Consider the following 24,376-nt stretch of genomic DNA (forward strand, 5'->3'; position numbering starts at 1 on the left):
TAAGAATGTATGATGATCAACTATGAATGACTTGGCTCTTCTCAGTGGTTCAGTGATCCAAAACAATCCCAATAGACTTTGGATAGAAAATGCCATTTGCATCCAGAAAAAGAACTAAGGAGACTGAATGTAAATCAACACATGCTATATGCACTTCTTTTTTCTGTGTTTTTTTAATCTCCCATGGTTTTCCCTTTTGCTCTCATTTTTTTCTCCCAACATGATTTGTAAAGCAATGTGCATTAAAAATAAATAATTTACTAGAAAAAAAATTCTGGATAGCATGAAGCTATTTCTTTTTGTAATGTCAGTATAATTGATGCTCCAACTGTCTTTCACTTTCACAGAAAGTTTTATAATGAATCATTAAGATTTCTTTAGTTTGATGTAAGCTTGTATAGTTGATGGAAAAGTAAATGTCATAACTATAGACTTTCAAAGCAGATACCTCTCATTGGGATTATTTGCACATTGACAAAAATCAACTGGCAACTATTTTATAGTGGCAAGGAACTGGAAACTGAGCAGATGCCCATAGGGCTGGGTAAGTTATGATATATGAAGGTAATGGAATATTATTGTTCTATAAGAAACTTACAGTAAGAGGATTTCAGAAAGGCCTGAATTTTTACATGAACTGATGCAACGCGAAGTGAGTGGAACCAAGAGAATATTGCAAGCAGAAACAAAAAGATTATGTGATGATCACCTATAATAGATTAGGCTCTTTTCTATAATGAAGTGATTCAGCTCAATTCCAATAATCTTGTGAGGGAGAGAGCTATCTATATCCAAAGAGAGGAATATAGGGTCTGAATGTTGATCACAACATGGTATTTTCACCTTTTTTGTTTCTTTGCTTGCTTTTCCTTTCTCATTTTTTCCCTTTTGATCTGATTTTTCTTGTGTAGCATGATAAATATTTGAAGAATTGCACACTTATAACCTATATTGAATTACTTGTTGTCTAGGGGGAAGGAGGAGGTAGGGAGAAAAGGAAAATATTTTGGAACACAAGGTTTTGTAGAGGTGAATGTTGAAAACTATCTTTGCATGTAATTTTGAAAAATAAAAATAAAAAGCTACTTTTTTTTTTAAAAAAAGAATCAATTGGCAAATATGCTTGCATGATTTATATGCTGCTCTTATAAAAGGGCAGTTAAAGCAAGATACTACACAATCTCTAGTTCAGCTTTTTTTTTTTTGATCCCAGCTTTTATTTAGAATTTAATAGATTCATGCTGCAACATATGATTATAATTTAAACATGATGACAAAATGCTTAGACATCATCTTAATCTTTAAATTTATTTTGAATAGCATTTCCAACCTTTAGTACTATTTTCCTTTTTAAATAGGAAAATGAGTGCATTCAAGCTGTCTTTCTATTTTAATATTTGTATAAACAGCCAAATAAAAATTTTATTGTTCAGCCATTTCAGTCATGTCTGATATTTTGTGACCTCTCTTGGGGTTTTCCTGATAAAAATGTGGGTGTCATTTACCATTTCCTTATCCAGCTCATTTTGCATATTAAGAAACTGAGGCAAGCAAGGTAAAGTGACTTGCCCAAATGTGAATTCTGGAAGATTTATTGTTCTGACTCCAGGCCTGACACTCCCATTTATGCACCACATACTTGCTCCAATATATAAATATTGAGACTGAGATACAAAGACATTTGAGTTTCTCCTTAGCTCCTATCACTATCTCCTCTTTCTCTACTCCATCACCACCCTCCTCTTCAGACATTATCCTATAAATGAAGGCATCTATAACATTCAGGACTGTTTGCTCTCCTATTCTCTTTATCTGTCTCTTTTGGACAAAGTTTACTCTGCCACTGTTTTCAAGCATATGTTGTTCTTATCTAGTTTCCATAATAATATTAGTGACCACCTGATTAAAATTCTAAGTTAATCTGTCTATTAGTCACATTCTAGGAACAAGTTTTTGGCTCTCTGAGGGCATAAGAATGATTCCTGATTTTCTTCCTACTATTTTCTTTAAATGATTATCAAAAACCTATCACAACTAAGGGTCATTTTTCCATAGCAACATCCATGATACTACACAGTCTAGAACTTTATACATTTTATCTATGCCCTTTTTAGTTCTCCATCCCAAGAAGCTTCTCTTTGCAACACAAAGCCATTAAAAAAAAATACCACTGTTGTTCTGATGATTCTATGTGGCTCTGGATAATACACTACAAAATCTCCAGAGAATCAAAGTTGCAGGTTCTCTGAATTGGTTGGGCAAGACTCAGATCAGTTCTTTGGCAGTTTATATTCAAGATTTGAACGAAATGAGAAGCTTCTAAATCAATTAACAAAAAAAGAAATTTACTCAGCCATGGCACAAAATTAAAGGCTATTCAACAAAGGATATAAAAGGGTATGCATCATCAATACCCCAAGATAATTCACTTCCGCAAAATGGGTTGCTTCCTAGAATGATGGTCAGAAACTATATGAACTGAGCTGGAAATTGGGTTAGTGGCCTTGAGGGTCCTGTTCTTCTTTGGGCACAAAGATATACTTGCCCATGGCAGCTAATATGTGGTTGGTGCTGATGGTGAAGAGGATTAACAGGCCCTTTTTACAGAGGGCTTGCTTTCCTCTATGATGGTAACAAGCCAGTGGTCTGGGGGTACTATTATCCCCAAGGTTCTTGGGCTCAAGTTCTAGTGGTTTTTTAGATTTGAGGTGATAGTGATTTGATTCTCCTGGTCCATCTAGCTTCATATTTCTCTCTCAGGACTCCTCACTGCTTCAGTTAGGTTGGTATGTTTGACCCATAGAGGGCAACTGGTACAACTTCCTTTTGCCCTTTATAATTCTGATTTCTTTCTGTGGCATTCCATATTGTACAGCCATGTATTATTACCAGAAGAATAAGGGTATTTTCTAAAATTGATTTTTAGGGAGAAACTTGGCATCATGAAAAGTATGTATTTGGGAGATTGTGCCAATGTTGGCCACTTACTTCCTCTTACTAAATTTGGAACCTATTCGTTTTCAACCAGAAGTATATTTCCTAGAGGCAAGGACAGATGGACTAGTTCTAAGGGCTGTCCACTCAAAGGGCTATCCTAATTTGGATCCCTGAAGGCTTTTTCATCTGCTGAGTTTGTCCTGTGCCAATTCAGTCCAAATCCAATGAAAGTTTACCAAGTATCACTTTCATACCAAGTATAAGACTAGCAAGAATTCTATGAATTGGTATCTCTTGGTGCCTCTGAATAAACAATAGAAACAACTTCATCAACTTCTTTATTTCCATTTATTTCATTGGATACAAATTTTCCATGGTGATGAACAATTGAAGATTTAGACCAGTAGTCCTCAAACTTTTTAAATAGGGGGCCAGTTCACTGTCCCTCAGACTGTTGGAGTGCTGAACCATAGTAAAAACAAAAACTCACACTCTGTCTCCGTCCCACAGCCCATTTGCCATAACCCGATGGGCCGCATAAATGTGCTCAGCAGGCCATATCTGGCCCGCGGGCTGTAGTTTGAGAAACCCTGATTTAGACAGTTTCAAAACAATGATTCTTTCACAATCATTTGTTTTTTTCAATTTCTAAAAAATATATATTTTGCAGAAGCACAAAAGAGCCACACAGGATTAGAGACCATATGGCCTATATCTTTGTCTCATGGGTTGCAACTGACAAAAATTCATGACCAAGTGATGGATGAGCATTTGCATTCTGAAAGTCCCTCTGAAGTCTTTTACCACCTCTACACTTTATGCCACACCAGCAAGAAATGATCTTTAAAAACTTATGTTCTATTGTCAAAACCTTCAAGAACAAGGTAAATGAGCAGCAACAGAGCAATACTTTTCTGTTTAGTAGATATCATAAATGCTTTAATTCAGATTTCTTCTAAACAATACTATTATTATTATTATTATTATTATGTTTCTGGTTCATCTTCCACTCAGCTGTCAAAATGATCAACCATCCTATTCAATAAATCTCAATAGCTCCCTAATATTATCTCCATGACGAAATAAATATAAATCTTTTATTTGTAAACCCCTTCATAACTGTACCCTCTCCTACCTCTCTGGTCTTCTTAGATCTATTATACTCTTTTCCATGTACAATCTGCTTTTCCTCATATAAAACAATCCATTATCTTACTCTGAGAAATTTCTCCATTCCTAGGGATACTCCTCCCCCCTTTCATTCTTAGCTAAAATTCCACCTTCTATAGGAAGCCTTTCCAGATACCCCTTTAATCTTTATGCTTTCCCCTTAAGATAATACAATTTACTATCTTATTTAAATATAGTTGTTTGTATATTATATTCCCCCATTAGAATGTGAGTTCCTTAAGAATGGGAACTTTATCTTTCTATGTATCCCCAAAGATTAGCATAGTGCCTGATATATAGTGAGCACTTAATAAATGCCAGCTGACCATGAGAGAAGAGTTCTCCTCTTAGAAATAGGTGATATTATCATCCCCATTTTATAGTTGAGGAAACTGAGGCAAACAAAGCCTTGTCCAAGGTTAAAGAACTAATAAGTGTCTGAAGCTGTATTTGAATTCTGGTCTTTTTTTTACTCCCAGAGCTCTACCTAGATGCCTTAATTGAAGCTGTCTTTAAAACATCTGAGTAAGCTTCCAGTGAAGGGTTAGGGGTAAGGTTAAAATGTAAATTAGCATTGTAAATCAGAAACACCAGAACTGTGATTTACATCAAAGAAGATCATAAAACATTAAGATAATAAACTAAAATAAATCTAAACCAAATCATACTAGTCATAGGATGGCATAGTCATATCTACGTGTTTCTGGTTTAGTCTTAGCAATTTTACTTATGGAATGATGCAGAATAAAGAAGAAAAAAATGCTATTTTCCAAAGAAAAAGTTGGATTGATAAGAAAAACCATATATATTCTAAAACATTTTGGACTTATTTATATACAAGTGTCCATGATCAATCATGGGATTATACACAGCTCATTATTGCTATATATTTGATTATAACAAACTCTCTGTACATATAATTTCTCTCATCTTATATAACCTATTCTAATGAGGTATCTCTTGCACTGGCCTAAGGGGGGAGAAAAAAAAAAAAAAAAGATCACCAATTTACAAAAAGTCAATTTTCACAACTTAAGACTTAAGCATTACCATCATTACCAAAAACAAAATTTTTTCCATGGTGGTGTCAAACCTCCAATAATTTATCCATAAGAATCCTTACAGAACACATTTTGACTTAAATTTTTAAATGTCATGTTACCTATTTTATTTTATTAAATATTTCTCAATAACATTATTATCCGATTTAGGCTATACTGGAGGGTGCTGTGGGCTGTGCCTGCATGTCTGACACCTCTGCTTTTGTAATACAAGTTTCAGAAACATGACTTCTGCCTTTGATAAGCTGCCCTTCTCTGGAAGATAGTCCCACCAGAGCACATTCTAGCTTTACCAACAACCCTGCTCTCCCTGCAAAAAAACATAATTAGAAATCAGAAAGAAAAAGGCATAAAGTTCAGTGAAAACAAGCATAACTCCAAAGAACTGGCATAAACCAGATTGACTTAATTTCATGTGGTGTGAAAAGGAAAGCGAGAGGGAGATGAAGGAGAATAGGATGTGGAAGTTAAGACCTGAGAAATGGCCAAAATATAGATACTTACTTGAGTCTAAGAGAGCAGAAAGGCAAGATCAATATTGGCAACAAGACTTTATAGGTGTGGAATATCGCTCTCCCTTTGCAAGACAACAATCAAAACCTCCAGGATTTTTTTTAAGGTCAATACCTAATGTAGGACTATGGTACTGTCTTTTTAAATCTCACTATTTAAAATTTTACATTTCTATTTAAATTATGTTCATCTTATTACAATTAAGCAGCCTTATTTTCAAGTGTGCATAAAATGGATTCAACACCTTTATAATCCAGCCTTTAGTTAGTTGAAAAAAATGATACTGTTATAAATTACAAGAGATTATATTTAATTTTATCCCATTAGGAGACTAGATTTTGATACAATGCATCCAACTCATATATTTTCAGAGTTATGAACATAGACTTGTGCCAGTCCAGCTGAGCATTTCTGTTAAGGACACATATAACATGCTCAACTTTTCAAAAGAAATATTTATTTTCTTCCAAAGGGACAATTTTAAAAGGAATTTAAATTGTTTTATTTCATGCCATCTAAATAAAACAATATGGAAAGCGCTGCATTGGCACAAGAGCCAAATTAAAAGGTCTGCTACAAGTGGAAGAGGGCAAAGGCAAAAGACTCTGAAGCTAAGAATAAAAACAAAAACTGAGCCAATGCAGCAGTTTGGGAAGGAAAACAACTGCTCAGATTCAAATATCTCACAGCTTCATTTTCTTACTTATATTTGATTATGAAATTCAACTCAAACCATATTTTCTTCTCTAGTTAACCATTTCTCTTACTGCTATTTAAATCATTATTTTTATTAACTTAGAGAACAAAAGATAATCTCCTACCTGAATTACAATAAGAGTTTAGAGACAATGATAAAGAGTACAGAAGACATACAGATAAATGAATGGGGGGGGGGGAGAGGGAATCCCTGGGTGAATAACAACATTTTTTTTTTTTTTACTTTAATCACTCTAGGCAGCAGGTTGTTTTCCCATCAAAACTACTTTTCTACTAATACAAATGTCCTTGCTAGTTCAATAGTGAAGGTCTTAAGAATCAAGAAGGAAGAGGGACAGGCAGATGAAAATCCAAAACGTAGAAAGCAACGCAGTGAATAACGAATGACATTGTTGCCCAATGCCATAATGCTCAGAAATAAGTGGAAGAAGCAATTTGTGCTTGCAACAGCACAGCAATTAATGACTAGTAACCCTTCAAAATTATAATAAAAAACCAGACAATGAATAAGGATCTATCATTGTGTACTTTTACCAGTGAAAGAAAATGAAATCCAACCAAAAAGATGCGAGGATCCAGCAATCCTTCCCCCACCCCAAAAGAGCCCCTTTGGCAGTTCTAAAATCTCTTACCTGTGAGGACAGCTTTTGCGGAAGGGTCTGCCAGGTCCAGGGCTGATTTCCCATCAGTGTTGCGAATGTTTGGATCAGCTCCGTGCTGCAGCAGAACTGTGCAGGGAAAGCAGAAACAGTCTCTTACCTCAGGGGGACACACATTATGGACTGTTAAGTGTCTCCTCGGCATGGTGTAGGCAAACACATACATTGCACAATCTTCTTCTTTCCCTCTTTCTCTGTTTTACCAAAAAACACTGCAGCAAAGCTTTCTCTCTGGAGTAAAGCTAAGTTGGCAAGTTATGGTACGGGAAGATCATGTGATTCATCATGGCAAACACCAAGGCAAGAGATGTTATTATGCCCACCTTGGGTCTCTCACCTCTACAAGCTGGACATGCTGCACTGTCTAGCCTGACTCATGCTGTGAAACCTGCTCTCTGGGAGCCTGCTCTAGCTTTTTTATTACCTCTGTGGAAGCTGCTGCTTTTGTAGCGTTCAATTTCCAAACGCTTCCTCCCTCCCGCAGAACAGCCGTAACGAAGAACAAGCTTTTTAGTGGTTCCCGGCTTGCACATGGAACTTGACATAACGTGCTGGCCTGTATCCAAGAAGTTTAACAGAGAAAAAACTAGATGCTACTCAAGCCCTCTGCAGCCTAGTTGCAAAACGGTGGTTGTCTTCTCAAATATCCTTTTCTTTTAAAAATGTTTATATGTAGAAATTCAATTACTATAAAGAATTTTAAAGAAGAGCCTGCAACTCAATCACACACAACCATGGGAAACCATTAGATGAGGAAGCTCCTCTAAACACAAGTTAGGTAAAATCCAAATTTATTCTTTTTTTCTTCAACAGGCAGTAATTCTTTTTCTATATGAAAAGAAGTTAGGAAGTACGCAATTCAATTACAAAGAAGAAAAATGAAGACAAAATACTACTATAAGTAGAAGGAATAAGAATAACTCACATTTCAAAATTAGTCAAGCACTTAACTTATTTTCATTTGATTTTGACAGCAGCCCCAATGATGATTAGATAACTTTCTCCCTAATCTTACAGACAAGGAACAAATTGAGAATGTACATGTCTTGCCCAGACTCACACAATCGGCAAGTATCTAAGATCAAATCTAGCGGGCCAAGTCTTGTTGATTCCAAATTTCATACCCTATTTATTATTCCACACTGTCATCAGTTAAATCAGGATGATCATGGATATCTTTTGGTTGAGAAATAGAATTTACCATTTCCACTAAATTTCATGCAACAAATTTAAACAAAGCAGAAAATTAACTAAGAGGACAAAGTTTTGGTCTATTTCTATTTTTTGCTTTTCATTAACACCACCATTCCAAAATACCACCTCCCCTCTAAAGGCATCCAGAGAAAAGCCTTCAAGCATTACCAAATGTCAAGGATTTGGTAAAAAAAAAAAAAAAAAAAAAAAAAAAAAAAAAAAAAAAAAAAAAACCAGCTGCTTTCTTTAAACACAACAAGGCTCAATGAATATAGAGACAGACCCAAATACAATAATATTGTTAAGTCTTTGAATACATAACTACTCATCTAAAACATCTTTTCTTATACCTAAATGAAGAGGGATATTGAGCTAGGACAGTAAGCCTTCCTGTATATGGTGTGAAATCCACTGGCATAACTTTGATTGGCATTCCCCATGAGAGAGCAAAAGTCAAAACAGGCACAAGGAGAACATATCACCTCACTTCTTACCAAAGTTAGCAGTATTCTTTTATAGCAGTAGCCTCCAGATAGGAAATATAAGCAAACCTAACACATAATTAAGAACTTGAGGTTATGGTACTAAATTTGTACTGCAAGGGGAGCAAAGGAAAAGGAGAAGGACCCATATATACAAAAATAGTTTTATTACCTAGCTCTTTTATGGTGACAAAGAACTGAAAATTGAGGAGACAGGGCACATCTTTTTGGGAATGGCTGAACAACATGTGGTATATAATTGTGATAGAAGATTGTGCCATAAGGAATGATGAGCAGCTTTTCACCAATGAGGTGATTCAGGTCATTTCCAATAGACTTGTGATAGAGAGAGTCATCTGCATCTAGAAAGAGGAGTGTGAATATGGATCACAACATAGTATTTTCATCTTTTTGTTGTTGTTTGCTTGCTTTTTGTTTGCTTTCTAATTTTTATTCTTTTTTAATATAATTTTTCTTATGCAGCTTAATTGTGGAAATATGGATAGAATAACTGCACATATTTAATATATATTAGATTATTTGCTGTTTAGTGAAGGGAGTGAGAAAAAATTTGGAACACAAGATTTTGCAAGAGTGAATGCTTATGGAGCAGCTGCACTGATGGTACAGTGGTTAGAGCACCAGCCTTGAAGTCAGGAGGACCTCACTGGGTTCAATCTGGCCTCAGACACTTAACGCTTCCTAGGTCAAAACCCTAGGCAAGTCACTTAACCTCAATTGCTTTAGCATTAAAAAAAAAAAAAAAAGGAAAAGAAAAGAAAAGAAAAGAGTGAATGCCTATATTTTGAAAATAAAAAGCTATTATTTAAAAGGGAAGGAAGGGAGGGAGGAAGGAAGGAAGGAAATAAGGGAAGGAGGGAAAGAAAAGAAATGATGAGCAGGATGCTCTCAGAAAAATCAGAAAAATAACAAAACAGAAAGACTTCTATAAACTGATACAAAATGAAGTGAGCACAACCAAAAGAACAAAGAATATAGTAAGAGCTATATTGTAATGATAATCTGTGAAAGACTTACTAGTAACTCTGAGCAATACAGTGATGCACAATAATTCCAAAGGTTCATGATAAAAAAAAAAAAAAATTTCCTAATAAAGAACTGATGGATTTAAGATTGCCAAATGAAGCATGTTTTTTCTTTTATTTTTCTCATTCCTCTCTCTACACATAGCTAATGCAGAAAGATTTTGTGTATTTCTTGATTTCTAGTGGGTGAGAAAGGGGTTAAAAAAAAGGGGGGGAGGAATTTATAACTAAAAATAAGGTTTTTCAACTATACCTATCGAAATAACTCTGGGAGTTGACTATGAACCACTACATAGAATTCCCAATCCCTATATTTTTTATTTCCTTCACAGGCTAATGGTAGACTATTTCAAAGCCCGGTTCTTTTTGTGCAGCAAAATAACTGTTTGGACATGTGTACATATATTGTATTTAACTTATACTTTAACATATTTAACATGTATTGGTCAACCTGCCATCTGGGGGAAGGGGGGAAAAAGTTAAAACAAAAGGTTTTGCAATTGTCAATGCTGGAAAATTACCTATGCATAAAATTTTGTAAAAATTAAAAATAAAAAAATAAAAATAAGGGTTTTTTTTAAAATAACAACTTTAGAGAAGTTCTTTGAATTATTTAGCTGAATCATATCAAATACCTGAGTGTTCAAAATTTTTCTTTTGTTACTAAGAATGCATATAATTAGGATAAACTGATACTGAAGTTAACATCGTTAACAAGTCTACCACTTGGGTTCAACAAATCATCCATGTGTATGGTTGGCAGCTAATGTGAAAAGGATCTGGGGGTCTGAGTGAGCTATTCGATGAAACAACAGAAAAATACATCTACCAGGAACAGGAAACTCCTCCTCTGTTCTGCCCTTGTTGGCCCTCAGCTAGAGGCCTGGAGCTTGGTTTTGGATATTTTGAACATGAAATAAAGGATACTGATTGGGGAAGGCATCAAGGTGAGCAAAAATGATAATGAAGAACAATCAAAAGGATTGTGCATATTCAGCAACTGTAGGAGAGCTGTGTTCGTGTAGTTTACTACATGAAAATTACATGTTTTTGAAGAACTGTTCAGGAAGAGGAACTCAATTTGTTCTGTAGGTCTTCAGGGACAGAATGAAAAGCGCCAAGTGCAGATTACAGAGAGGTTAATATGGGTTTGATGCCAGCAAGGATGTCCTGACCATGAAAACTGTCTCCATGTGGCCTATACTGCCTTGGATAGTGGTGGGCTCCTCCAACACACCCATGCTGTCAACAAGGGGGAGATTCCTCTGTGTATGGGTTGTATTAAATTGCTCTGAGGTCCTCTCTAATTCCCCAATTTTGTCTTTCGATTTTAATATTAAAGGCACAAGATCCAAAGGAATCTGCAAACACGTTCATTTCCTTAACAGGGAAATAAATAAGAGTAACATCTAAGGAGTTTGTCATCTCTTAGAATTCTGTACATGTGCCTTGGGTTGGAGAGAAAGAACAAGCCTTTTCAATTTATACTTTTTCCCCTGAAAGTAACAGAAACCCAGTATTCTGTTTAGCAAATGTCACGACCCAAATATGTTGAACTCTGCTCCAACCTACTCTACTCTGAAACAGTGCCCTTCCTAATCATGTGTTGTACGTCCTCAAGGACAGTTGTCTAAAAATCACTACTTCCAAAAGGGCAAGAATCTTACTGAAAACACCTGCTCTTGGGACACTCCTAGAAAGTCTCTGCAGCTCAATTTAACACAAAAACACACTGTGCCTCAATCTTTTCCAACACAGAATCAATGCCACAATGAGGCAGAGGAGAAAGCTGAAACCTGTTTCCCTTTAGTGCCATTTTAAAACCAAAACCAAAATCAAGCTAGATCTTCTGAGAGGAAGCATTTCAAGAACCTTACTCCTTTTCTTTCTACTCCTCAAGAGCCAAAGAAATAGTCAATTGTGCCCAAACTCTTCTCTATCACAGCAGCAGGCCACAGGCTCCAAGATACCTGCCAAGCATCAAGGATGAAAAGGTGCACCTGCCTTCTGTTTAAGTACATTCAGAACAGACAGACACTGATTCGACTCTCTTGAGCCTGGAGAGGAAGAGAATAACAATTGCTAACTATTCTGACTTCTCTTCATGGGTACCTAAAAATATAATTCAGTTGCTATAATCGATCCACATTCTATTCCTTAACTATCACAAACTAGCCATATGGCTATGCAAACCTGTTGCTTCATCTCTGTAAAGCTCAATTATAAGGCTCACTGCATCTCTACGATCTTGTAAAATTCCTGTTAATGTTTTAAGATACCAAAGGTTGTCAGATTTATAGGATTTAGACATTAGAGTCTTACTACTATTAAGTCCTTCATAGTCTCTCAAAGTGGGAAAGAACTTTTGAGGTCATCTGCTATAACTCATTCCATTTGAAAGAGCAGAAAATCCCTAAGTTTAAGGAAAGCCATTATTCTCCCTTTTCCTTTTTGGGACAACTCTAATTGTTAGAAATATTTACCCCAACATCAAAATGAAATTGGTCTCTGCAATTTCTACCCACTGTTCCTTTTTCTTTCTTCAAGGGCCACACCCCTCCCCAATCATGACAACCCTTGTTATACTAGAAGACAGTTATCAATCCCCCGCCCCCACCTCCAAGTTCCCAAACTCTTCTTTTCCTTAGTAGTAAACATTCTCATTTCCTTCAATTGTTCCACTTATGGTATATGCCATATATATGGCAAAGACAGAATCAATGCCTTCAAAATTATTGTGCTAAATAAAACTTCTGAAAATCCCTTGGACAGGAAAGAAATTAAATCAATCAATACTTAAAGAAGTTAATTCAAGAGTACTCATTGGATGAAGAGATACTGAGTATTTACTCAGCCACATAATAAAAAGAAGGCTCTCACTGGAAAAGATCTTGTTAAGAAAGACTAAAGTCAAAAGCAGAAAGAAACAGCAGAGAATGAGATGGATAGAGTGTCATGGAAGCAAATGAACATGAACTTAGACTTCAAAAGAAAGTAGAACACAGAAGGACATGGCATGAATTTTCCATGGGATCATAAAGAATCATTTCTTCAAAACTGGGTATAAGGACAATAGTATCATAAAAGGCAAATATAATGAACAAAATTGCCCCCCCAAAAGAATAAATTAATTTATATTCTAATATAGAGAGTTGGTCCATGTGTCCCCCTTAGAATTCTGTTATAATTATCTGAAGTATAATTAATCTGAAGGCCTGGAAATGGTCTTTTATGTCTTGATGATCTTAAAATATAGAAAGGAATGGGGAAAATGGGAAAGTTAAAGAAAATTATCTCACATAAATCAGAGTATGAAAATGGAAACAGAGAAATAAGTTAGAAAGGAAGGGGGAAACAGTTGACATTTGAACTTAACTGTGATTTAAACTGGTCAAAGAAGGGAAACACACACACACAATTGTATATACAAATACATTTGATTAAACAGGAAAATATCAAATACAATGGGCAAGAGAGAAAGAGACTAAAAGAGAGATTAGTCCTAAACAAAACAAAGTCTTGAGAATGTATAAAAACATTTGTAGTGTTTCTTTTTGCACAGTAAAATAGTTGGAAACTGAGGGGTTGCCTCTCAATTGGGAATTATGGTGTGTAAATGTGATGAAATATTATAGAATAGAATATAAGAATAGAATAGAATATAAGAAATAATGAAGGAGATGGTTTCGGAGAAATGTGAGAAGTTTTGTATCAACTGAAGAGTAAAATGAGCAGAACCAGGAAAACTATTTATACAATAACAATAATATTGTAAAGAGAAACAATTTTGAAAGATTTAACAACTCTGATCAATGTAATGACCAAGCATGATTCAAGAGAACGCATGATGAAAAATGTTACCCCACCTCCTCAATGAGGAATACAGAATTCAGCAAAGACACTTTTTTTTTTTTAAATTTAACATGACAGATGCAGTAACCTGTTTTGTTTGACTACATACACATTGATAGGAATTTTATTTCTTTCTTAAAGGAAGTTGAATGAGTTCCAGGAGGAAGACAAGGTTGATTTTCATTGTCTAAAAACAGTAAGATATAATTTTTTTAAAGTGGTCATATCTTCAGTCCATTTCATGCACACTCATCCTTTGCCTATATTAGGGATCAGCATAATCTTCACTTAAAAACTTCCAGAAAGTAGCACACTCTATTACACTATATCTTTCCATCTTCTGGTAGGAGAACATAAAGGAGCATTCCAGATGTCCCAATTCACTGAGAAAAGCTGATTCTCCTGACAAGGTTCCAAATAGAGTTAGTCTTCCCCACCATAGCAGCATGTCTACCTCTTGAAGTCATAGGAAAAGTTTTCTCTCAGGAGCCAGGGTTTCTCCCTACCAATGGAATCCCCCCAAGTCCTGATTATACATTAGAATGGTTGGCACTGATTTACTTTGTCTATACCTACCTACACACACACACACACACACACACACACACACACACACACACACACACACAATGAATGTGGCTCTGAGAGGGTATTACTGAAAGTCTTTGCTCAGTGTAGTCATGAAAGTCATGCTCAGTGTAGTTACTAGAGAGGGGGAAAAACGGTTCTTAATCAAGACACTGTCCTCCTAAATTTAATATTCTGTGTAAACTACTGTGCAGGTGAACTGCTTTTTTAATAAAAGTATCCAGATATAAGTTCACCAGTAAATTCAGTGAGAATAAGAGAATCCCCACCATCTACACAACAGAGACAGTATGTAGCTAATCCTATTCCCATGTGATTTTGATTTCTTCTATTAGATCTTTGCATTTTGAACATTTTTTTAAACTACACACAATGTAGAATGAGCATTCAGTATGATGGTATCTATTGAAACTGTTGTTAAATGGACCTGAAAGTTTGGAAGGAATGGCGGCGGTACCCTTATCCAAAAAAGACAAGTCTGGCAGACAACAGAATTAGGGAAAACACTGAGTTCCATTTTGGACACCTTCAGTTTGAGATTCCTCTAGTTCATAATATCCAGCAGTAAATTATGCAAGACTGGATATCAAGAAGGAGACTAAACTTCATTATCTAGGTGTAGGAATCATAAAGACAATAAACTGACTACATGAACGCTGGTAAAGTCAATAAAAATGTAGAGAATAAAAAAAAAAAAAAAAAAAGATTCCAGAATAGAGGCTTGGAATACACTCCAAAGACTGAGATATGAATAATGCCCCAGGCAATGGAAACCAGAAGGAACAGAGAAGAAAGGAGGGAAACCAAAAGAGCCAAATATGACAGAAAAGCCTGTTGCTAAAAGGACAAAGAAGAAGATATATCTTTCAGGTCTTTTGCTTGGGGAAGAGAGTTAAGGTGCACATAGTACATTGTATATAAGATTTTTTTTCCAATGTGTTGATTGGCTTGCCTGAAGATTTCTCTTTTAGTCTCTTCTTCCTTTTTTTTTTTAAACTAAAAAAAAAAAAAAAAAAAAAAAAAAAAAAAAAAAGATACATGTAGCTATGCAAAAACAAGATATATAGATTTTAAAAATCTATTGAAATAAATAACAAAACCAGAAATCTGGAAAAGGAAGAGAAATGGAAGGAGAAAGAGAAAAAGCAAAAAAGAAAAGAAGAAAAATAAAGACTATATATGAATAATATCTATATATTAAATAAAAGATATAGCTAATATAAAATATATACAGCTAACTTAAAATGTTATATGGGTTTCAAAGTATTTGCCTTGATCAAAATTACATGGGGACCCTAAGAGGTAGTCAGGACTCAAACCTCATAGAATATAAAAAAAGGGAAATAATATTCATTTGCAGTAAGTCAGGTCAACAAGCATTTAATAAGCTCCTACTTTGTACTAAACCCTGGATATGAGTCCAAATATAGAGCAGCTGGTTTAAAGTCACCTGTTATTTAAGATGTGTATGATTTTGGACAAGTTACTCTTAACTTGGTTGGACTAGACAACCTCTAAAGGTCCTTTCTAGTTTGAGCTCTGTGATTATTAAGTTTATTACATATTTTCAGAAATATTAAAGTAGAAATTAGTAACCTGTTCATTAATCTGCCATTTTATTTAGTATGCTATGACAATTAATATATTTAGTATTATTTACTTAGAATATAAAAGTACAGTTCACTCTCTGATCTTTTTTTCTTGCTCTACCAACTGCCTTTTAGTTATTTTGAATTGGACACCCTGTACATATCCTCAAATGTCCAAAACAGAATTCATTCTTTTTCCCTTTAACTCCCCCCCACCTCCAACATTCCCAATTACTTTCAAGATCACTGTCATCCTCTCATTCCTGTAGACTCCCAACCTAGGAGTCATCCTGGATTCTTCCCTTTCATCCTCCATATATAAATGTTGCCAAGACATGTCAATTTCACACTGGCAAGATCTCACAAAATACCCCTGCTCTCTTCCGACACTCTCCTCATACTGTTCCTACTCCCCAGATCTTTATTACTTCATGTCTGGATTATTCCAATAGATGCTAGGGGTGTCTGCTTGTCTCACATTTGTCCCATTCCACTCCATCCTCTATTCAACCACTAGCAGCTCAAACAAATAACAAAACAAGTGAGAAGGCATTAAAATTAAGAAGGCTTAAAGAAGGATTCCTGTAGAAAATTGAATTTTTGTAGAGATTTAAAGGAAGGCAGAGAGAAGGGAGAATATTCCAGACATGGAAGATAGAGAGAATAGCTGGAGGAAAAGATGGCAAGTCTCATTTATGGAATAGGTTAATATTAATGAATTTAAAAATACATGTCAGAGAGGAAAATAAAAGACCAAGAAGGAAGGAGTGATAAAGAATTATGAACACCAAAGAGAGTACTGTGTACTTGATCCTGGTTAAGGGAACCACTGGAGTTTATTGAAATAGTAAGGGGATGCTATGATCAAACCTGTACTTCAGGAAAATCACTTCAGTGGCTGAATGGGCCACATTCCAGATGGACTGGAATGGGGAGACTCGAGCAGAACCTTCCCTCATCAGTTTTGCAAAAATTTATAGCAGGTGATGAAGGACTGTACCAAGATAGGGACAGTGTCAGGGGAAAGATAGAGCATATTTGTGAAATGTTGCAAAAATAAAATTGGCAAGCCTCAATCCTCACAACAAAACTACAAAATAGATGCTATTATCTCAATTTACAGATGAGCAATCTGAAGCAGAGATCAATTGACTTTACCTAGAGTCCCAAAACTACTGTGTCTAAGATCACATTTGATTGCACCTTGTCTTGATTCCAGGTCAGTGCTCCATCCCCTGTACAACCTACCCCACTTGTAGGAGTAAAATTAATGCTATTACTGATTCTGGAAGGTTAAACCAATCAGTAAGCTGCCCCAATCAATCTTCCTAAGTGCTTACTAGATTTGCCCTGAATTGTGTTGGCCACTGCACTGGGATTATTATACACTAAAAGATATATTCCCTCCTTCCAAAGAGCTTCAACCTATAGGAAAAAAAAAAAAAAAAAAAACCAATATAAGAGCAAACAGAATAAACATGGAAAATCCTACAATGTAGTTAAATTCATAAGCATCTTCCTGCCTATGACCTGAAGATGAAAAGGGTTCTAAGCAGGGTCCCCTCTCCTCCACAAAAAAAAATCTGAGGAGCACAGAATGGGCCTGATCCCTGTCAGTCATCTGTATGTTTTAAAGATTATTTCTTTTGTGCCAGGCACTATACTAAAGTAACAGGAATACAAAGAAAGGCAAAAGATAAGAGTCTAATAGACAAAACAACATATAAACAACTCTGTACAAGAAATGAGATGCAGACAAGAAAAATGAGATCATCAACAATGGGAAGGCCCCAAGCTGTTTTTGAGTTACCTTCATCTCAGAGGTATCTGAACTTCCTTTGAGTAGATTCCAGAACATTCTAAACTACCTCTCTTTGCTGTGGTCTGCAAACCAGAGTACACAAGGCTCTTAGGCAACAGACCTAGTTGTCTCCTTACCCAATCCCATTCTGGAGATTATATATCCCTACTACCATTTAAGATTAAGAAAGCAGGCTACCAAACATATCCCAGTCTAGAGAAGCTTATGGGTTGTCTAATAGGACAATTTTAAATCATTAAAGGGGTCAATCCTAGTCCTAATGAGAATCCCTTGATATGTCAGTGAGCTCCTTTATTATTTATTTATTACCCTTCCATTGTTATATCCCCCCACTTCCCCCCCTTGCTTATGTGGGTGTCCCCAGATAAACTCTGCAATCTTTTCTCTTTTGCATACCAAATAAATAGACCAACTACTTTCTCTCCCCCACTTCTTGATATCTTTTTATAAAATTTTTCTGGGGGCAGCTAGTTGGTGCAGTGGATAGAGCACCAACCCTGAAGTCAGGAGAACCTAAATTCAAATCTGGTCTCAGACACTTAACACTTCCTGGTTGTGTGATCCTGGGCAAGTAACTTAACCCCATTGCCTCATCATTAAAATAAAATAAAATTCTAATTACTTGTAAAGATCATTTTCAACATTCATTTTTATATGGTTTTGAGCTCCAAATTTTTCCCCCTCCCCTTCCCAAGACAACAATGTGATTTAGATTGTACATGTGCAATCATTTTAAACACAATTCCGTATTGGTCATATTGTGAAAGAAAAATTAGAATCAAAGAGAAAAACCACGAGAAAGAAAAGATTTTTTAAAAGGTGAAAATAGTGTGATTCCATCTGTATTCCATCTTCATAGTTCTTTCTCTGGATGAGAATGATATTTCCCATCACAAGCCTAGTGAAATTGTCTTGGATCATTGTAGTCCTAACAAGAGCTGAGAATATCTTAGCTGATCACCACACATGTTATCTTACTGTGTACATCATGCTCCTGGTTCTGCTCACTTCATTTCAGCCACAGTTCATGTAAGTCTTTCCAGGTTTTTCTAAAATTTGATTGCTCATCATGTCTTATAATAGCATAATAGTATTTCATTCCATTCAAATACCACAACTTTATTCAGCTATTCTCCAACTGATGGGCATTCCCCTCAATTTCCAATTTCTTGACACCACAAAAAGAGCTGCTACAAACATTTTTGTACCCCTTTTTTCTTTGATTTTTCTGAGATACAGACCTAGCAGTGGTATTGCTAGATCAAGGGGTATGCGTAGTGTTATAGATTTGTGGGCACTTCTAAATTCTCTTCAAAATGGTTGCATCAGTTCACAAATCCACCCATAGCACTTGCTTTTGTGTCCCAGTTTTCCCAAATCCTATCACTTTCTCTTCCTGTGCCAAGAATTAGTAGTCCCTCCCACCCAGTTACATGTAAAACAACATTTTTTTTTTTTGGGGGGGGGGGGGTAATATACGTGCACTTATTTTTTACATATTTCCATATAAATCATGTTGGGAGAGAAAAATCAGAACAAAAGGAAAAATCCCAATTGATGGGCATCTACTGATTTTCCAATTCTTTGCTACCACATTTTTCAATTCTTTGCCACTACAAAAAGAACTAAGTGATTTACCAATCTAATTCTTGTGAGAAGCCCCTAAATGAGTTCCAGTAAAGGATATCTTCTCTAATTGTAATTAGTTCCATAATTTATCACTTTGCCATTTTGAAAAGTGAAAACATATATTAGAAGGTTTTCAATTTGGTTTTATTTTTTTTTCATTAGTGATTTTGATGCAATCTCATGTGGTTATTCTATGGTTGGAACTGTTCTTTTTAAAATAAATATACTAAGATGTATCTGGAAACCATATGAATTTGATTATAAATCACTCTCTCACCATCCCCAGAAATAAAGGTCAACCTAAATAACTGGAGAAACAAATATAACTACTTCTGGGTAGTACTTTAAACATAAGTATTCTTTGTATGCTGCAAAAGACAATTTGCAGTCTTTATTTAAAAAAAAAAAAAGACTGCATTCTTAATTACTATCTAAATTGATTTACATACTACATGCTGTAACTATCAACAGAATTTTATTGAAATAGGGGGAAAGTGAAATTGATATGGAGGAATAAAAGATCAAGAAGCTCCAGGGTAATAATGAAGAATGGTGGTTAGAGGATCTATCAGTATCAATACTGTACAACAAAGTAATCATTAAGACAATTTGGTACAGGTTTATTGGTTTAAAAAAAAAGTTTTATCAGAGAAACAAATTAAGTATACAACATACACAAAAAAACAAAGTAGCTCAAAGGGAGGGAGAGGAGAAGATGATAGATAGATAGATAGATAGATAGATAGATAGATAGATAGATAGATAGATAGATAGATAGATAGAAACTACTAGATAGTAGTTTCAAATTTGCTTGTTTTTCTACATTGACTTGTTCATTTCTATTGTCATTCAGTTGTTTTCAGTTCAACTCTCCATGGCCCCATTTGGAATTTTCTTGGCAAAAATATATGGAATGGTTTGCCATTTCTTCAGCCAGCTCATTTTATAGATGAGGAAACAAAGGCAAATAAGCTAAGTGGTTTGCCCAGAGTCACTCTCCAGGTTCTATCTGCAGCACAATCTAGCTGCTTTGACTTGTATACAAAACCAGTTTAACCTTTTATAGCCCAAGCTGTCTATTTGGCTCTCCCTTTTTGGGGTTATCCATTTCCCCCAAGTTTTATAAAAGCAGTCTCTACTTCATATGACATTTTTATGTTTAGGTCATGAATTCACTTGGAGTTTACTATGACATACAATTTATTTAGGAAGAGAAGGGGGGAAAGAAGCATAGTACCCACAATGTTTCAGGTACAATGTTGAGAACTTATTATATTATTTGATCCTTACAAGAATTCTGGAAGGTAGATATTATTATCCCCATTTTAAAGATGAAATTGAGGCAGATAGGAATGAAATAACTTGCCTAGAGTATAACACAGCCAGAAAGTCTCTGAGGCCAAATTTGAACTTACGTCTTCTGATTCTAGGTTCAGTTCTCTCTCTACTTTAGCACAGTTAGTTACTTTAGAAGGCATCTTGGTTTAGAGGTTAGGACACTGGATTCCCCTGGAGAGGCAGAAGGCTCTTAATTCAAATCCTCAAACATAGTAACTTGCACTCTGATCAAGGTTTTCTCGGAGCCTTGATTTCCTTATCTGTAAATGGTGAGATGGTAATCTAAACTTAATTCACTCAAACTATTTTCTACAAAATAAGAATCCTTTCCCCAAAGTAGCTTAATTCTAGAGTTTATTAGAAACTGTACAGCTGCATTAGCTTACTTCTGGGCATAATCTGGGAGATAATTTCTACTAATAGGGTAAATACTTTTGTATTTTTGTGAAACAACTGTAAGGGTCAAGGAAAGGTCAAGCTCAGTGCAAACAGGATGTAAACAGAGGCTTTGAAGCCCGAGATCCCCAGATGTGAGGGCTAGCACATTAATTGCCAGAACCCAGAAAAATTAATTAATATTTGGGAATGTGGTCAGAGTTCCCACCCATGAAGGTGGTCCCTGTTTGCTCACAGCAAATCACTATGGGAATCTCAGGGCTTCAAAGTCTCTGTTTACATCCTGTTTGCATTGAGCTTGACCTTTCCTTTGACCCTTACAAACAACAAATATTTATTGAACACCTATCAAACACTGCCATACTTGTGGACACAAATACTATAGATGAAACAATCCCCATTTAAAAGGAGCTTATATTCACATTAGTATAACACAATTTTGATAAATATTTCTTTAAAACACAGCCTGATAGCTGATGATTTCTGGTTTTCTTATCATTAATGCACTTAAAATGTACAAACTTTGGCCCCTTCAAGGATATGAATAGAGATTGGACCTGTGATTTCATTTTCAGTGCCACAGAGAAACTCTCCACCCCCACCCCACTCAAGACAGCCCTTGCAGCAACAGTACATCCAGTGATCTTCATTCTTATGGATTCAGTTATTAAGATTATCATCAGGACAGGGGCAGAAGCTATGACTTCACTAGCACAGGCAACTACGAGAATGAGAGTGAGGATAGATGTTTTCCTGTTTTTTCTGGGAGGAAAATACCCCACAACCTTTGATTGTTTTTTCCTGCTTGAACAGTATTTGTATTGGTGCAAGCCAAATATTGCCAAATTTGGATTTACAAATACAGATGGACTGGAGATATGGGGGAAGGGGGAGAGAGAAGAGACAGGAAGGAGAAAGGTTTCCATTTTACAAAAAACAAAACAAAACAAAACTTATAGTATGTTCCACTAAATAGTGACCCTTCTGTCCAAAGTGATCAGTTTCTTTTCAGGAACATGAAATGTTCCATGAAATGAGAGCAAAGTCCTGAAGAGATTTCATAGTCAAAAGGAGCCAAAGTAGTCTGAGGCACTATATTTTGGTTTGGAGCAAGGGCTTCTTAAACTTTTTCCACTAGTGACCCCTTTTCACCTGAGAATGTTTATGTAGCTCTGGGTATATAGGTATATAAAATAGGTACATAAATTAAACATTTATTGATAATAAATTATAATTCTGCAACCCTCTCTTCCCACTTAGAGTCACAAATCAGTTTAGGAAACTGGGATATTGAGGACTTTGCCTGAAAAGTCCTTTTTCTTCATCCTGACAATCCTTCAACAATCAGTGATCCTTCTGGTTGGGTCCCTCCCTTCTCAACTGCATGGCCCTTCAGCCTTCATACAGGAGTATGAGGCATTCTTCGTGTCACAACCAAAAAGCTACAACTATGGTCCAGGTTATAGATGACATCTTGCAAGAGAACCAGATACTATCTAAAACCATCAGGAAGCATTATTTGTAATGGAAAGAAGCTAGATGTATTCCTAATAAGATAAGAGGTAAAATAAGGATGCCCATTATCACCACTATTATTCAATATTGTACTAGAAATATTAGCTTTAGCATTAAGAAAAGAAAAAGAAATTAAAGAGGAATTAGACTAGGCATTGAGAAGATAAAACTATCACCCTTTGCAGAGGATATGATGATATAGTTCGAGTTACAAAATCATCCAAAAACCTACTTGAAATAATTAACAGATTTAGCAAAGTTGCAGGATATAAAATAAATCCACACAAATCATCAGCATCTCTATACATTACTGACCAAGCCTGGCAGCCAGAGAGAAAGAGAAATCCCACTTTAAATAACTGTAGGCAAAATAAAATATTTAGGTAGCTATCTGCCAAGACAAACCCAGGAACTGTATGAACACAATTACAAAATACTTCTCTACACAAATAAAGTCAAATCTAAACAATTGGAAGAATATCAATTGCTCACGGGTAGGCTGAGCCAATATAATAAAAATGACAATTCTACCTAAATTGATCTACTTGTTCAGTGTCATACCAATCAAAATGCCAAAAAATTATTTTATAGAGCTTGGAAAAATAATAAAAAAATAAGACTATCAAGGGAATGAAAAAAAAAAAAAATACAAAGGATGGTGGCCTAGCAATATCAGACCTAAAACTATATTATAAAGTAGCAGTTGTCAAAACCATTTGGTACTAAGAAATCAAATAATGAATCAGTAGAATAGATTACACACACATAACACAATAATCAATGACTATAGTAATCTTAGTATTGATAAACCCCCAAACTCTAGCTTCTGGGATAAGAACTCACTATTTCATGAAAATTGCTGGGAAATCTGGAAATTTGGCATAGATCTACATCTTATACCCCACACTGAAATAAGTTCAAAATGTGTACATGATTTGGGCATAAAGGGAGATACTATACAAAAATAGGAGAGCAAGAGATAGTTTACTTATAAGATCTTTGAAGTAGGGAGGAATTTATAACCAAGAAGAACTAGAGAACATTATGAAATGCAAAAATGAACAATTTTCATTACATTAAATCAAAAAGCTTTTGCACAAAACTCAACGCAAGCAAAATTAAAAGGGAAGTACAAAGCAGGGGGGAAATTTTTATAGCCATTGTTTCAGATAAAAGGCCTGATTTCTAAAATATATAAAGAACTGTGTCAAATTTGTAAGAATACAAGTTATTTCTCAATGAATAAGAGGTCAAAGGATATGAACAATTTCGAGATGATGAAATTAAAGTCATCTATAGTCATATAAAATGTTCTAAATCACTATTAATTGAAGAAAGGCAAAGTAAAACAACTCTGATGTACCACTTCATACCTCTCAGATTGGCTAAGATGACAGGGAAAAGAATGATAAATGTAGGTGGAGCTATGGGAAAACTGGGACATTAATTAATTACTGGTGGAGTTGTGAAATGATCCAACCATTCTGGACAGCAATTTGGAACTATTCTCAAAGGACTATCAAACTATGCATACCCTTTGATCCAACTGTGCCACTACTGAAGTCAGAAAGGAGAGAAAAGAACCCACATGTGCAAAAATGTCTGTAGCAGCACTTTTTGTGGTGGCAAAGAATTGGCAATTGAGTAGATGCCCATCAAATGGGGAATGGCTGAATAAATTATGGTATATGAAAGTACTGTTCTATATAAAATGATGAACAAGCTCATTTTTGAAAGGCCTGGAAAAATTTACACAAACTGATGCTGAGCGAAACAAGTAGAACCAGTGATATATTATATAAAGTAATAGCAAACTTGTACAATGATCAACTATGAAAGATTTGGTTCTTCTCAGTGGTTCAGTGATC

At 35.4% G+C, this 24,376-nt stretch overlaps 1 protein-coding gene across 1 annotated transcript in view; it reads right to left on the reverse strand.

Moving 5' to 3' along the window:
• The window catches only part of TNKS (tankyrase), a 206,256-nt gene that overhangs the window by 128,082 nt on the left and 53,798 nt on the right, over positions 1 to 24,376 (reverse strand). Inside the window, 1 exon segment of the mRNA XM_074272527.1 lies at positions 7,031 to 7,126. Coding sequence (XP_074128628.1) covers positions 7,031 to 7,126 — 96 coding nt within the window.

Source organism: Sminthopsis crassicaudata, chromosome 6, assembly GCF_048593235.1.
Source record: "Sminthopsis crassicaudata isolate SCR6 chromosome 6, ASM4859323v1, whole genome shotgun sequence".
Taxonomy (NCBI): domain Eukaryota; kingdom Metazoa; phylum Chordata; class Mammalia; order Dasyuromorphia; family Dasyuridae; genus Sminthopsis; species Sminthopsis crassicaudata.